Source organism: Telopea speciosissima, chromosome 9 (assembly GCF_018873765.1).
Source record: "Telopea speciosissima isolate NSW1024214 ecotype Mountain lineage chromosome 9, Tspe_v1, whole genome shotgun sequence".
Taxonomy (NCBI): Eukaryota; Viridiplantae; Streptophyta; class Magnoliopsida; order Proteales; family Proteaceae; genus Telopea; species Telopea speciosissima.
In genome coordinates this window covers 32,593,250-32,610,997 of record NC_057924.1, presented here as the reverse complement: position 1 = coordinate 32,610,997, position 17,748 = coordinate 32,593,250, and the positions used below count along the sequence as shown (strand labels likewise).

The 17,748-nt window shown below is 40.6% G+C and overlaps 1 protein-coding gene across 4 annotated transcripts in view; it reads right to left on the bottom strand.

Annotated features, from left to right (window-relative positions):
- LOC122639771 (protein HIGH CHLOROPHYLL FLUORESCENCE PHENOTYPE 173, chloroplastic) overlaps positions 1 to 17,748 on the bottom strand; it is a 91,013-nt gene that overhangs the window by 29,644 nt on the left and 43,621 nt on the right. For 2 of the 4 annotated variants that reach the window (XM_043832724.1, XM_043832725.1), the window contains exons 5-9: positions 5,781 to 5,915; positions 5,386 to 5,409; positions 5,127 to 5,238; positions 4,379 to 4,504; positions 4,228 to 4,277 (exon numbers count right to left, since the gene is read on the bottom strand). In XM_043832724.1, the coding sequence (XP_043688659.1) occupies positions 4,228 to 4,277; positions 4,379 to 4,504; positions 5,127 to 5,238; positions 5,386 to 5,409; positions 5,781 to 5,915 (447 nt within the window). The remainder of the gene's footprint in view (positions 1 to 4,227; positions 4,278 to 4,378; positions 4,505 to 5,126; positions 5,239 to 5,385; positions 5,410 to 5,780; positions 5,916 to 17,748) is intronic. The other 2 variants (XM_043832726.1, XM_043832727.1) reach the window with 2 other exon arrangements.

The window sequence follows — 17,748 nt, the reverse complement described above, 5'->3', positions numbered from 1 at the left end:
ACAAGGTTCGGTTCCTCCTTTCTGAAACTCTGTTCTGTTGAGGTGTTCCTGGGGCAGTCAACTGAGTTATGATCCCAGCTTCTTTCATCTAGTCCCTGAACTCATCTGATAAGTACTCTCCTCCTCGATCAGATCTGAGGCACTTGATGCAATTACCCAACTGTTTTTCAACCTCCGCTCGGAATTCCTTGAACTTGTCAAAGGTTTCCGACTTGCGGTACATCAAGTAAATATAACCATAATGAGAGTAGTCATCAGTAAAGGTCACGAAGTATTCGTAACCATACCTCGCCTGAACGTTAATGGGTCCACATACATCTGAGTGTATCAATTCTAATACAGCTTCGGCTCTTCTTCCCTTGTGAGAGAAGGGTTTCTTGGTCATCTTTCCTAGTAGATACGACTCACAGGTTGGATAAGGTTCTACCTTCAATGATTCCAAAGGCCCATCCTTCACCAACCTGTTTATCATTTCTACTCCAATATGACCTAACCTCAAGTGCCAAAGAGATGTTGAACTATCTCGGGCTGATTTTCTTTTTAAAGAATTATTGGAGATCTCATTAACCTCTAGTACTGGTTTTAAGAGATATAATCCGTTATCTAGTAGGCCAAAAGTAATAAATGAATTATTAAGCCGAATAGTTAACTTATTACCAAAAAGGAAAGTGTAACCATCCAAAACAAACCTACTAACAGAAACAATGTTCCTCCTGAAATGAGAAACATAAAAACAATCTCTCAAAACTAAAGTACTATTATCAAAAACTAAAGTAAAATCTCCAACGGCCTCAGCACCCGTACCCGTTCGCAAACAAACTTCATCCTTACTCAGTCTTCTTGTCAGCTTGAACCCTTGCAACAAGTTGCAAATATGGGCAGTAGACCCCGAGTCCACCAACCATGTGTTAGTAGGTTCCTCTGACAAATTAGACTCATAAAGGACCAAGGTTTCAGAAATACCTTCTTCTTGTTTCTTCTGCTTCTTTTTTTGAGCAGCCAGGAAAGCACGACATTCCTTCTTCTAATGTCCGTCCTTCTTACAATAGAAACAAGTCCCCTTGCTCGAATTTCCTTGTTGCCAACCTTAGGGTTTTTGCCCTTGTCGACCTTCTTCTTCTTCTTCTTGCCCTTAGGCTTTGAGGAAGAAGACTTGTCCTCTGTAGTCAAGACCTCCACTTTCTGCTTCTTGGATGTAGCTTCCACTTCTTGCAACATGTTGCCCAGCTCAGGGAGTTCCACAGAAAGTTTATTCCTATTATAATTAATAATAAACGATCCGTAGATCTCTTGAGGCAAAGAGTAGAAAATGACATCCGTCTTATAATTCAGCTTGAAGGACGTCCCAAGGTTCTCCAGTTCTTGGAACAAGTTCCGCATTTTTATGACATGGTCAATAACCGGAGTACCTTGAGCCATCTTCGTGCTATGGAAGAGTGTCACTAGTTGATGATGGGCATGTCTTTCTTCTCTCCCATACATCTCCTTCAACTCCCCCATCATGTCCTTGGTCAAGTACAGATCCTTAACCGAATCAGCGATGGTCTTCTCCAGAGAACTCAACACGAGGAGTTTTGCCTTAGAGTTCTTCTGTCGAAACAACTCATAGGCAGGCTTAGAATCGGGGTTCTCCTCATTAGGGAATTCAGGCTCATCTTCGTCCAAGACAGACATTAGACCTTCTGCAGACAGGAGTAACTTGATGTTCCTCCTCCAATCAACATAGTTAGGGCCGGTCAAAATGTGGTCTTTAATAAGGGCGGCATAGTTCATTTGGGTTGACATTTTTAAAATCTACATGATTTACAAAAATTAATAATTAGCATGATCTACAACCATTGAAATAACTCGGGTAAGAACAATCAATGGTCAATCACACCCTAAGCTTCCCTCTAGCTTATAGGGCATGAATTGGAAACCATCAACCCTCATGCTCCTGACTTAGCCTATCGGAGTTCATTATTCGCATCTTGGTTGGGTGGACTATTCTGTCCATCACTTAGACTTCCAATGTCATTTGGCCACCTGAGTGTCATGCCCATTCCTATCGGCTAACACACACTCAAGTGTTTACCCTTAATTTTGGAGGGAACTATGTTGTTTGTGGGTTAATGCCTATTATCATAGTACATATACCACTGACCATATTCTCTACCGATCACATGTGAGATGAGTGCAGACAATTTCACCAATTCACCCAAATATTATCCTATCGGCACCTATAAGGGTGGATCAATGAAAATTCTATACTCACCAATTAAGGGAGGCCATGAGAATCCCACCAACCAGGGTTTCCTATATCACACTTGTATTAAAATGAGGGAAAACGAAAACGCATATAAACCACAAACATACATCCAATGTATAAACATAATAGCACATCCATCCAAGGAAAACTATAAACATATCAACACTAATGGTTATGGGATAGCATCTTTAATCAACATGAGTTCATATCCAAGACAAACTCACTTTGATTAAGAGATGGATGGGAGCAATCATAGCCTCATATGTTACTCCCACACATGGCAAAATTAGTGTGATAATGCATATGCAACTAACTACTACAGGGAAAAACCAAAACTGTAATAAATTTGGGCACTCCAGGTAAGCAAGTCTATCCTTCAATCTTCTCTCCAATGAACCGACAAGATCCTTGATCAACGATCCATGATCCACGATCCACAATGGTCTCCAAATGGTAACAATGAATAAATTTTAAACTAAATCCAAAAATATTACAATTCTTTCCAAATAATTAAAATTACATAACAGGAAACCAGTCCACCAAAATTGGACTGCTTGGAGAAAAGAAGAAAATTACATATAAAATCACATCCATGCCATGCCTAGCACACACATACATCTAATGCATGTAATTTTTAAATCCCATAACCATGGTCCTCATTACATATATGATGCTCTAAATAATATTCCAATATTTTATGTGAAAATTGCCCAAAAACACATAAAATCATCATTACCATGACAATCCAAGTCACTATGATCATGTGCATCCAATGCATCCATCATGCAACCATTACCATGACAACTTATGTCATAATGGTTATGTGCATTACATGACCATTACCATGACAATCCAATGTCACTATGATTATGTACATCACATAGCCATTACCATGACAACTTATGCCATAATGGTCATGACACATGCCCCCACTAAGCCATCACATACATGCTTAAAATAAAATTAATTAGCATAAAACTATAATAAGCCATTATGCCTATTGGGGAAGGTGGGTGAAGGGAGGAATCTCTCCACCCATCTTCTCCAATGAAATTCCCTTGAACAAGTAAAATAGAATTTTTTTTATTTTTTTTAAATAAAAACTTGAATAAAATTTAAGAGCATCACATAATAATGGAAAAAAAAAATTTGAAAACAATCCCATCGATAAAGAGGCTCTGATGCCACTGTAGGCATCTCAAGTGCGATCGCAACGGAAGCGTAAACAAGATCACAATATCGATGGGAGAAGTTATTCAACAACGGAACGAAGCAAGGATCGATTATTACCTAAGCCTCACAAGTGCAAGACCTCCAATCGATGATAGCCCTTTCACGATCGTTCCACGCACCACTCAAGCTTTGCATTCCCACACGGTCAAGCTGTATATCTCCTCCACACACCAAGGAACACACCACCTTGATATCTTCTAAGATCAAACACCAAAGAAGAGAGAAGGGAGAAAACGGATTTTGAAAAGGGAAGAGAGAGCTCCAACGTTTTGGGTTCTTGTACATATCTTGTATGTTTTTGCAACCCACAAATAATATATATTTGTATCTCACACAATCCCCAAAAGCTATCTCACATGGGTGTGATATATTGAGTTTCCAAAAATGACTCAATTATCTACCCATCCAATCTTTCTCAATGAGGAAAGATCTACATTGCTAGAGGAATCCAATCTTGGGTGGAATATCCAATATTTCCCTATTGGGTTTCCTTTTCTAACATCTATGTCACTCAACTAAGACCACAGAGCAATTAATGAAGTTGATTAACTGAAAGATGAAAAGAAAAAAACAAGTTAAATGACAAAACCAGCTGTTGTGAACATATAGATCTCCTAGCACCTATTATGGTAAAATAAATAAACATGACGGAAGAGATCAAACACATAATTTCATATCCCAAAGCAAGAATTAGAAAATGATATAACTATTAGGCAATGGAGATGAAAAAAAAAACACTAGCTTACCCTTGTCCTGATACTGGTGAACCCACCATTGTTGGCGGTTGAAACAACACCTAAAGAGGATAAAGATAAAAGGAATTTAGAGATAGAAATCTATCTGATTACTCTGTAGAACAATAATACGCACAACCAGGATAAGTCGACATGTATAAACCTTTGAAAAGACCAGTAGGTCCACCAGTTTCTCCGCCGGTTGGATCAATTTGAAATGTACTTTTACTAACTCCTCCCATGACAACATCATCTAAAGCACCCCAAGGAAGTTCCCTAGATAATTTATCTGCACCAAAAATATCACTGAAATAGATCCATAAAGGAGAGAAGAAGAATTGGTTATTGGGTATAAATTTTTGCAGCAATGAACAGATTATCAAGAGACGAAGAATCTGTCACTAACATAATATTTTTTTCAGCTATGAACAGTCTATATACCTATGGCTAAGTCGCAACAAAGCCAAGCTTCATGCTATTCCAAAGACTTGTCTATATACCCCCTAGTACCAAATACCAATACAAGATGATATACTATTTCAGACATATTATTCCAGACTTCAAGTTCAAGCTGATACAGTTTCTCCTGTGACTCAACCAAGTCTCAACAATTTTGGTTGAGTCAAGACTGACTCATGTCAGATCCAGGGCTGTATTACTCACATGATTGTGCATCTAAAATAAAATGGAGAAGTGTAAGCCTCTCAACAGAATGATAGGAGCACTCTACAACTATTATATTAATATAGAAGGTTCCATAGTTTCATGAACTTTTAAGGTTTCTTAGCTTAAAGCATGCTTTTGTAAGAAATAGGTCTTTTGAATTCCTACAATTAATACATCCAAACATTTTTGTCCATCTGATAATCCACATGTTGATCTATACATCTCCCAACAGTCAAATAACTAACCTTCAAATCCAAATAGCAATTTTCCATTTCGAAGTCCAACACTCGTCTTTACAGCATTAATCAAATTTTTCATCCCGACGTATTCTACCATTTCTGGTGAATCACCTTTTATCTACTTGCAACAAGTCAAACACAGCTTCACAGTTAGAATAATAACTCTAAAGAATACAACAGAAATCGGAAAGTAAATGAAAGCGCCAACATCAAACTTTCTATTAATCTGACTCCTGACACATAATATATGCAATCATTTGACCACCTCTGGTTCAAAAAACTTGATTCCCTGCACCATACCAGGAGACCATGATGTCAATAGTGGAAATAAGAATACATAAAGTAAAGAAACAGTTTATGGATCTCTAAAATGTTGTTTAAAACGGCCATGTATTCTCTGTGCTTCATTGAATATATCAAATTACCCCATCCAAAAAAAGAAGACCAAGATCAGGCTGCAGATCATATTCGGGAGATACCAATCTAAAGCAGTTTTGGATTGGCAATCAACAGAAGGATCAGCTGGTGTTTGGCCAATCTAGTATTAAAAAAATAAAAATAAAACACCAGTACATTGGCCCACCCTATCCCAATCCCAATCACAGGCGCCTGATTCTTTTAACCATAACTATAATGGATATGACAGAGCTTAATGCATACTTGGCTGTATTTTTCCCTATCAGGAGTGTCCCCTTCCTTTGGGCCAACGATGACAGAAGCTGCATTGATGACTTTTCTCACATCTTTGAAGTACTCAGGAAGAAGAGTGCTCTCCTTAGTAATGTCTCCAACAATCTGGGAAAAAAAGGAAGACAACAAGCTCAGATCTATTCAAATAACGAATAAGTTGGTAGGCTTAAAACTCTTCTTTCTTTTCTCGAGTCATAGGTGAGAACTGCTGGAAACATTCCTATTCGGATTGAGTTCAATGATAACACTAATAAAGAGAAGCCTGCCCAAGTTGACTGACAGAAAAGTTACCATTAAGTATAAAAACAATTCAGCATTCCAAAGAGGGTCGAACTAATACAGTTCTTTTATTGAAGATAACATATCTATTCACAATATATATGAGGATAACATATTGGCTTATGTGGCGCAAAAATTGCCACATCAGAATAACTGTTCTATCAGTTGTGTAGGTTCACGCAAGGGTTAGACGTGGCTGCAGAAACCACTACAACTTCCTTGATGGAAGGAAATTGAGGATAGTGGCTCTATATACAATGTTGGTCCCTGCTTTCGAGTATGCAACAGAACAATACCATCAAACTTTGGCCTGAGAGTTTTGCAGAAACCAGTAACTATAGTTGGTTGGATAATCTTGAATTGTTGAGTGGTTGAAGATAGCAGGAAACTGTTAAAGCAAGACAACCAGCCATCACGTTGGAAAGCATGACAGGAGTTCTGGGACCTAGAGGTACGTATATCTCCTTCTTTGTCAGTTTATTTCCGCATAAGTGGCAGGAAACTTGTATCTCTGGTTGAACTCGCATATGGTATCAGAGCCTCCCTCTCCAATATGCTGTCCACGTAGAAAAACAAAAACCTAATACGAAAGCAGAAAAGAATGGAAATCACAAACAACAATTACACAATGCACACAAGCATTTACGTGGTTCGGCAAGATTGCCTACAACCACAGCGAGATGAGACCTGCTTCACTATCAATGGAGAATAGGTTACAGCCACTCATCCTCACAACTCTCTCAATTACAGAGAAAACCATCTCGCTACTAATATATAGCGAAACCTTGCATAGGCTGTTTACCAAAATACCCATATAGCCCTAAAAAATTCCTCAGGGCAGAATCCCGCCAGTTTGTCGAGGCCCCAGTAACGAAGATAATGCGCAAGGTGGACCGATTCCTCTGGGCCTCAAACCAGCACCCAACAGCGTGTCCCTCGCTTTCAACAGAAAGTAACATTGATCAAGTCTAAACAGAACTCGAACTTCTCTGTACTGACCGGCTTGGTGAGAATATCTACAGGATTGCTATTTGTATGAATTTTCCTCAAGTAAATTCTGCCTTCTGACACAAGCTCCTTGATCTTGTGAAACCTCACATCAATATGCTTTGTCCTTGTATGATACACTTGATTCTTTGCAAGATGTATAACACTGTCACAGTGTAACACCGTACCTCTTTGCTCCAACCCCAACTCGCAAACCAACCCAGTCAACCAGAGCCTTTCCTTGGCAACCTCAACCACCGGCATGTACTCTGCCTCTGTAGTAGAGAATGCAACTGTGGACTGAAGCATCACCCTCCACAAGATAGGTCCACCAGCTGATGTAAATACATAGCCTTTAGTAGACCTCCGCCTGTCGAAGACACCGGCATAGTCTGAATCAACATATCCCCCATTCCCACCAACTCTGTGGAACTTCCCTTGCCACTAAATATAATAACCAAATCTGTAGTCTAGCTCAGATATCTGAAAATCCACATAATTGCACTCCAATGCTCCTTCCCTGGATTACTCATGTATCAAACTAACAACATTGACTGCATGATACAAATCCAGCCTGCTACACACCATAGCATACAGACTCCCGACTATGCTAGCATAGGGAACCGAGACATCTTCTACACCTACTCATGTGTCGTAGGGCATTGCTTTCAGATAACTTTAAGTGGCTAGCTAATGGAGTGATAATCGGTATAGGCTTGGCTTGTATTCGTAGTCTTTTAGCACTAAGTAGTTGTTGGCCTTCCTCCACGCACACATCTGCCAAAATGCCTCCTTGGTTTAGGACAAAGCCAAGCCAATACATGCCTACAGTCAATCAATTGATTCGCCATGGTAGAGAAGAAAAATGGCGCACAGACATTTTCCATGTTGAAACACTCTAGCATCTTTTCAACATACCTCTTCTGAGTTACCTAAAGTTTAGCTATACTTCTATCTCTATAGATTTCCATACCATGGGTCCTTTTCATAGCATCAAGATCATTCATCTCAATTTAGCACTCAACGAAGATTTTAGAGAGATAATATCATGTTTGTTCTTGGCAGCAATGAGTATGTCATCAAACATAAAGCATCAAAAGAATAATAGAATTATCACCTGATGCTTTATAATATACACAACAATTATACTCACCCCTTGTATAGTCAATCCGCATAATGTAGGAATCAAAGCACTTGTACAACTACCTAAGAGATTGCTTAAGATCATAAAGCGACCTCTTAAGCAAACAAGTTGAGAGATGAGAAGGAGAGAATGATTTGGCTTGTCAATGAGATAGAGGCCATGCCTTTATTTATAACTTGAGAATAATCCAAATATGGAATGATTGACTCAATCCATATCTTGCACATTTAACATGTGCACAATGAACCTAGACGCTAAAATGAATCTAGTTATATTACAAACTCTAACAAGAGAACCAATAGGAGAACCTAATCGGTCTGCACTTCAACACTCCCCTTCAAGTTGGTGCATAGATATCTCACATGCCCAACTTGGAAATGGTAGGATGGAAGGATTTCACCATTAAGCCCTTAGTGAAAATATTAACCAGTTGGTTCTCTGTAGTAACAAATGGAATGCATATCATACCACCTTCTATTTTCTCTTTGATGAAGTGTTAGTCAATTTCAATGTACTTAGTCCTATCGTATTGGACTGGATTATGGGCTATGCTGATTGCAACCTTGTTATCATAATATAAACGCACAGGACCTTCATGAGTCACCCCCAGATCAGTAAGTAGTAACTTGAGCCAGATGAGTTCACAAACACCTTGTGACATTGCTCTATATTCAGCTTCTGCACTTGATCTGGGCACAACCGATTGCTTCTTACTGCGCATGTGACCAAATTCCCTTCAAGGAAAGTACAATATCCTGATGTCGAGCGACAATCATCTATGGAACCTGCCCAATCGGCGTCAGTAAAGGACTCCAACTTAAGATTACCATTGTTGGAGAATAATAATACCTTTTCCTGGAGTAGACTTTAAGTATCTCAGGATTCTGTATACAGCCTCAAGATGAGCTATTCTTGGATCATGCATGAACCGGCTTACAACTCCCACAGCATAGGCTACATCCGGACTAGTATGTGAAAGGTATATTAGTCTCCCCCCAAGACATTGATACCTCTCCTTATCTACAGGATCTCCCTCATTGTTCAATTGGTGATTAACCTCAATAGGTGAGTCAGTAGGCTTGCACCCTAGCATCCTGGTCTCCTCCAGAAGATCTAGAACATACTTCCCTTGAGAAATGAAGATGCCCTTGCTAGATCGGGCTACTTCAATTCCCAGGAAGTATCTGAGGAGATCCTAAATCCTTGGTTTCAAACTCAGTCGCCAACTGGGACTTTAATACACTGATTTCGGAGTCATCATTGCCAGTTATGACTATATCAACAACATAGACTATGAGGGTAGTGACCTTCCCTTCCTTGTGTTTGGTAAACAGGGTATGATCAGCTTGACTCTATTTGTACCTAAAATTTTGCATTGCTTTTTGAAACCTGTCGAACCATGCTCGAGGAGATTGTTTGAGTCCATAAAGGGATTCTTTCAGTCTACATACTTTCCTGACTATGGCTAGTGAATCGAAGCCAGGAGGAACACCCATATATACTTCCTCTTCAAGATCTCTATTGAGGAAAGCATTCTTTACATCAAGCTGTTGAAGATTCCATCCAAGACTAGTTGCATAGAGTAAGGCTCCGACAGAATTCATCTTTGCAACAAGGGCAAAGGTGTCTCCGTAGTTAATGCCATAAGTCTGGGTAAAGCCCTTGGCTACCGGTCTTACCTTATATCTTTCAATAGTTCCATCAGCTTTTTGCTTTATGGTGAATACCCACTTGTACCCTACTGTTTTCTTTCCTTTTGGACAAGGAACAAGTTCCCAGATATTATTTTTCTTTAAGGCATGCATTTCTCCCACTGTGGCATTCTTCTATTTTTTATCTGTGACAGCTTCTTTCCAGCCCGGTGGAATAGACACAAAAGAAAGGGAGGAAACAAATGCACAATAGGAGGGAGACAAAGACTCTGCTTCTCTTTCCTGCAAGTGTAAGTAATGATGTCCTTAGTACTTGGAGTAGGTCTCTCCCGTGAAGACGAACAGTATTCATCACAAGAGGGGTAGTAGAACTAAACTCTTCCTCCAGTTGATGCCCCCCCATGAAGAAATGATTGATAATAGGGTTCGGTCTCATGAAAAGTGGCATCTATAGTAACGAAAAGTTTCTGAGTAGGAGGATGATAGAACTGATGGTCTTGCATACTGCTTCATTCCCCATTAAAACAGACCCACCATTGTATGATTGGTATGTAGCATACCAATACCTATGTAGACACATGTGATACGAACAACCATAATCTAAAATCCAAGAATCAGAGAGTTGATTCTTACCTGATAATATAGAGTACATCTCCATCATCCCCTTCTGAGCTATCAGCCACGCTGGCTTCCTCAGATGCCTTATCTACACCCTCCTTCTTCAAGTCATCTTTCCTCTCCAAACAATCTTCTTCAGATGGCCTGTTTTCCTACGAAGTAACAAGACAACTTTGTTTTTCCCCCTTTTGATTTTGATTGACCTCTGCTCCCAGTCCTAGATCTCTTATGATTTGATCTCTCCCTTCTTCTTGACTTTTCCAAAGAGACCTTGAAATTTCGTATTGTTGGTCCTCTTCCTTGTTTCATTATACATAAGGGCAACCGTGACTTCATCCATCTCAATGGTCTCCTTCTCATATAAGCGAATCGTCACTAAACATACGAAGCTAGTAGTTGGCTTTGTCTTCATCCTCAATCGAAACCTCTAGGCTTGCAAGTTGCCTTTGATCTCATTGAACGTGTTAAGATGTTCCAATAGATCCATGCCTTCTTCCATCTGTACAGAATACAAATGCTTCTTCACGAACAACTTATTCATTAGGGACTTCGTCATGTAGATATTTTCAAGTTCCGCCCATAGATCTGGTGCAAATTTGAGATCCATCACATATAGTAGGACATCATCTAAAAGATTCAACCAAATGACGAATACCGCCTTCTCCATCTCTTCACAGTCTCCATCACTCACTTTTCAGGTTTCTTTGACTTTCCCAACAGAGCCTTCGCCAAACCCTGCTGTATTGGAAGGTCCTTCATCCTTCGCAACCAGAGTGTGAAGTTGTTCTTCCCGTTAAACCGTTCAATGTCGTACTTAACTATTGAGCCATTCCCTGCCATCATGGTAACAAACCCCAGAAAACGAAAAAACCTAGAAGCTCTAATACCAGTTTGTAAAAAAAAGAAAACCTAAAATGGTGCAGAAAATAATGGAAATCACCAACAACAATCACACAATGCACATAAAGATTTAGGTGGTTCGGCAAGATTGCCTATGTCCACAATGAGATGAGATCTACTTCACTATCGATGGAGATAGTTTACATCCGCTCGCCCTCACACCTCTCTCAGGTTACAGATAAAACCATCTCGCTACAAATATATAGTGAAACCCTATATAGATAATACCCACAAATGCAAGCGATGGAATTCAAGACATCGTACCCGACAATAGTCCACATAATTAACATGAAACCCGGCCTTCTTTTTGTTTACTGGTAGAGGAAATAACTTTTATATTCCAAGTCTGATTGACTTTACCTGGAGACAACTGGAGCCATCTTTAGCTGCCAAACCGGGAAGCTAGTAAGCAAGCCAACCCGTGCTAGAAAGCCATACTGTTACACCACGCGTCCCGGGATAAGGGAAGGTACAGCCCTCATGGGCGAAGATCGTAAGATCGTAACATTAAATTCAATTATAAGTAAATGAAAATTTTCATACACATAAAACATTTGATATGATACCAACCACATCATCATAATTCAGAGTACACCCAGCGGAAAGTGTTAGCCAATACAAATATTCATGTGGTTCTCCTCCTAATGGCAATGATGTAATATATATATATATATATATATATATACACCCCCACCCATATACAAAACATATTGTCTTTACAAGCCTTTCATGTATGATGACATGAGGGATATAAACAAGCTTATACCAAATACACAAAAGAATAACTTCTTCGTCCGCTCCTCAACTAGCGAACTCTCCACCTTCCAAATCTGAAGGCTTTGTAAAAGAAATGTTCACAGAGGGGTGAGTTACAACAGCCCAGTGAGTAATATATACTCTAAAACATTCTCACTAATACACACATCATTATATGATTAATTCACGATTCTCACAAGTAAATATGCTCAAGCCCAATAGTTCTCATGCTCATTATCATGCTCAAATTCTCAAATATCATCATGCCATAATGCACATATCACAATAATCACCACACCCACACGTAGGTAGAATGGATTCACACATATCCATAGTTATCAAGGCGTCGCCATGGCATCCAGACTCCTTGGTCGCCTTCCCGCCTTGATAACTATGCACATATCTCATATACATCTCCCATAACATCCAATGCCATAACCACGGTGGTGGAATGGTCTCCAATTCCTTCACTTCTCATGTCGTTTGTCATAACCACAAGTAGGCAGAATGACCTTCATGTTAAATCTCCACTCCTCCCCCCATTAAGTGAGATCAACCCCCTGTACCCTCACTCCTTCTACCCCTGCTAAATGAGGCGTACCATAAACTCATCACTAATTTAATACCGTCACTCCTCCCCATTCATCACTCATTTAGTACTCTCACTCCTCCTCCCATTAAGTGAGGTACCAATCCACTTATGTACACTCACTACTCCCCCCACTAAGTAAGGTACACTCGGGGTTTTAAGTCTAGCGCCGTCTCGTCTCATCTGGGCCGATACGTATCGGTATCGCAGGCCTGCGAGACGATACATGCCGAGATGTCTATTTTTTTTTAAAAAATGTTGTATCGATTTGTATCACATCGTATTTGTGAAAACCGCAGTAAATTTAAACTTTGGAACTTGTGTGATTTCAGGTTCCAGTTCTATGTCCATGGTTGCTTCGATGCTATGGGCTGCATCTGTCGAGGACATAGATCAATCACTCGACACACCTATGAAGGATTCCAGGGAGTCTTCCCAACTTGCCCTTCTGGAGTCAGAGGACCCTGATGGAACCCCGCACCTAAGCTACCTGTGTCAGATCTACTGGTTGGATAGCATGCAGAACCTCTCCATCAATTAAAGCTATTGTAAGCATGAATTACTTGTATTTTATAACGTATTGTACTGACCAATTAGGGTTTATAGGGGCAATTTAGTAAATTACCTTTGTGGGACCCACATCCCCAGTGGGGAATCCTATTGCCAATAGTTACCCATACTTGGATTACCCCTGATGTCAAATGACATCATTTTACACTTAAAAGAAGCTAATTTAGTAATTAATTCTACTTAGAATTAGCTTTAAGAATTTAATTCGCAAAACAGATTTTTAGTATTTTAGGCAAACATGCCTTAAATTAAACCACTATATAAACTAGCATATCTCACTATTCACTACTCTAAACACCTAAAGAACCGATTCCAGACTTAGAAGAATAGAGAAGAAAGTAGAAGGAAGGAGAAAGGAGGAGAAGAATAAGGGAAGGAAAGGGGTATACTAAGGGCTTTGTTTCTCCACTTGAAATTGAAGCTTGGGACGGAATTTGGCAACCTGGCTGCATAATTCTAGGCTGCTATCACACTGTTACTGCTACTGTACTCAGGTAGGCCTAATTCAGCTCTTCTCATCTTGCTCTTCTCCAATTTCAGTCCTAAACTCAATTCTGCCATTAAAGCTTAAAGAACTAAGCTTTAATAACAGAAATTCTGCAAATATAAACCTGTTTTAGGTCAAATATGGTTCAGATACACCTGAAACTGTTAAGAATAGTTGTATCAGGGGTATATATGTACATAACCCCTACTTATGTACTCTATGTTTCATTTGTATTAGGCAAAGGGCCTCAGTGTAATTATACATTCTTTTCAATATAAGCTTGTTAGTCTCTAGTTTTGAGACATAAGAGATTTACCCAAGAATCGTGTTTGAACTCTTGGCTCTCTTGGAGTTTTTTCCTTTCTTCTCCATCTACTCTAAAACCTAACATGGTATCAGAGCAGTTTGTTCCTGGAGTTTGAAGGTGTTTGAAGGTTGCTTGGAAGGCTAGGGCTAGCCTTCATCTCCTGGTTTCTGCTGGTACTCGAAGGTAACCTTATGGTATCTTCACAAAGCTGTTTCTTGTTTGTTTGACATCCAAATGGAGAGCAACCAGAGGCTGTAGCTTCGTTTGGAAGTCCCTTTTCTTCTCTTTCGATCATCTCAAGCCTATTTGAAGCATCAAAGGGTAGAAGCTGAAGTTCGGCCAGACCTGTTCTGCAATTTTTTCCGCCAGCTGGGGTTCTTGAAGTGACAAAGCTCATCAATAGAGCTTTGTTGGTTGTTTTTTCTGGGCTACTTGGCATCGTTTTTTGCTGAAGAAGGTTTGTCTTTGTCATTCCGCTGCAGTTTGATGATTGTTTGAAGTTTTACAGGCCTTTTTCAGTTCTTGCCTCTGTTTTTCCTCTGTTTTTTGACTGTTGTGTTTGAGGAGAAGCTGTTGTGCTTGAAGTACTGTTGTTTGGACCCTTCAAGTGTTTGATTTGGGGTCAATATGGGTGACAAAAATGTTGAAACAGGCTTCCCTTTATCTGCAGACCCTACGGCTGCATCCTCCCCAATCCTTTCATATGAGAACCCCAATGTGCAGCTTCCCATTGTCAAGTTGGACAATACCAATTACCTTGATTGGTCCCGATCCATGAAATTGATTCTTCGTTGTAGGGGGAAGATGGGGTACATAAATGGCAGCATCAAAGTTCCCCTTCCTACCGAGCAAGGGTATCCCAAATGAGACACTGAGAATTCTCTTGTGATGGCTTGGCTTCTTTTCTCCATGAAGCCTGAGATTGCCAGGAGGTTTATGGGCAAAGAGACTGCCAAGGCCATTTGGGATAATGTGGCTCGTATCTTTGATAGAGTTGGGGACTCTACAAAGGTGTACCAACTTCTCCAACAGATTGTCAGCCTGTGTCAGGGTGATAGAAGCATTTCTGATTACTATAGTCTTGTCGTGGGCCTGTGGGAGGAGTATGATCATTATAGCGATCTTCAGTTGTGTCCTAAAGATGAGGTCAAGGTGCACCGGTTGTTTGAGAAAGAGAGGGTCCTATTTCTTCTTGGCGGCCTTAACTCTGAATTTGAACCTTTTAGGGTACAAATCCTTGGCCGACTAAGTCTTCCCTCACTGGAGGAGGTTTGTGGCTATCTACAGAGTGAGGAGACCCGTAGGGGTGCCATGGGGACTACTCCTAACTCCATTGTTGAGCGTTTTGCTCTTATTTCTTCCACCCCTCAGGACTCCATTAAGGGAGCTGATAAGGGGGCTGCTAAGGGCTCTACGAAGGGCCGATTCCTCTGTGACCATTGTGGCAAATCTGGGCATACAAAGGATTTTTGTTGGGATCTTCATGGGAAGCCTTCTCCTGGTTCCTCAGGGGGACTGAAGGGATAGCGGAAGAAGGGGCCTAAGGCTCATGTTGGGGTCACTGAAGCTAATTCATCATCCCTATCCAAAGAAGACATTGCTGCTTTTCGTCGAATTGTAGCTCACCTGGATGGGGCCTCTGCTACTCCTACTTCCACAGCACTGCAGGCCTCTTCCTCCTCCGGCACCATACCTTGGGTCATTGACTCGGGTGCCACGGATCATATGATTGGTAGGTCTCAGCTGTATAATTCCTATTCTGTCTGTTCCGGGAAAGATAAGGTAAAAATTGTTGATGGTTCCTTCTCCTCTATCTCTGGTAAGGGAGATATCCGGGTTACACCTTGTTTACCCTTGAAGTCAGTCTTTCATGTTCCCAACTTTGCTACTAACCTTCTTTCAGTTAGCCAATTGACTAAATCCTTGAACTGCTTTGTCACCTTCTTCCCTACTCATTGTCTCTTTCAAGATTTGGTAACGAGGAGGGTGATTGGCAATGGTCGTGAAACTAATGGCTTATATGTTTTGGAGACTGGTGCTTCCCCTGTTGTGCAAGCTCAATCCTATGTTTGTGGGCAAGGAGGAGGATGTACTCAAGAGGATAGTTTGCTGCGGCATCGTCGTTTGGGCCACCCTCTTTTTCTGTTATGAGGAAACTGTTGCCTCGCTTATTTTCTTCTTTTCCTGTCACTCATGTTTTTCATTGTGAACCTTGTCTATTTGCCAAAAGTTGTCAAACAGTTTATGCATCTAATGATAATAGATCTACTTCACCTTTTCATCTTATCCATACTGATGTTTGGGGACCTTCCCCTGTTACTTCTTTGCGTGGCTTCCGCTACTTTGTTTCTTTTATTGATGACTATTCTCGGGTTACTTGGGTTTACTTGTTGAAACACAAGAGTGATGTCTATGTTGCATTTAAAAATTTTTATGAGTTAGTGTATACCCAATTTCAAACTCGGATCCAAGTTGTCCGTTCTGACAAAAGTGGGGAGTATATGTATAGTGGTTTGGAAGCCTTCTTTTCTGACCATGGCATTATTCATCAGGTGGCCTGTCTCGATACCCCACAACAAAATGGGGTGGCTGAACGCAAAAATCACCATCTTCTTGAAGTGGCTAGATCTCTTTGGTTTACTATGCATGTTCCCAAAACTTTTTGGTCAGATGCCATATTAACTGTTGTCTTTCTTATTAACCATATGTCGTCCAGTGTCTTGAACTTCAAAGTTCCACTTGATGTCTTACCTCCCTGTTCTTCTTCCTTCTCCCTTCCACCAAGGGTGTTTGGGTGTATTTGCTATGTCCATATTAGCAAATCTGCCCGCACTAAATTGGATCCTAAAGCTCTCAAATGTATCTTTTTGGGGTATTCCTCCACCTCCAAAGGCTATAAGTGCTATCATCCCCCTACTCGTCGGTGGCTTCTCTCCAAAGATGTCCAGTTCTTTGAAACCATCCCATATTTTCAGTCACCTCTTCAGGGGGAGTGTTCATCTCTTGGTGGTGTTGAGGGTGAAGAGGTTCCAAAGTTTGTTTCTGTTCCCCTCTCCTTCCCTGTTCCTATTTCTCCTTTTCAGATTGACAAGGGAAAGAAAAGTTCTGTGGATAATGTGGTTGAGGGGGAGCCTGCTATTGCACAGGTGAACAGAGAACAAGGGGAGCTACTAGTGTATACGAAGGACAAGAGAACTCCAACTACATGGCTTCCTATAAAGAAGACTGGCCAAAACCCTTCTTCGTCTCCTCATCCTGACACTCCATCCATCGAGACAGGTATACCTTCTTCTACTTCTCTATTCTCAGACTTAGATCTTCCAATTGCCCACCGTAAGGGAACTCGGGCATGTACTAATCCCATTGCAAAGTTTGTTTCCTATGATTCTATCTCCCTTACAGGTGTAGCCTTTTCTGTGGCTATCTCTTCCATATCTATTCCCAAGAATGTAGCAGAGGCTATGGCAGATCCAAAATGGAGAGAAGCAATGAACACAGAGATGTTGGCTCTTGAGAAGAATCACACTTGGGACCTTGTTGAGCTCCCTAAAGGGAGAATCCCTGTTGGATGCAGATGGGTTTTCACGGTCAAGTTCAAGTCTGAAGGTACTGTGGAGAGGTATAAGGCAAGACTTGTCGCCAAGGGTTA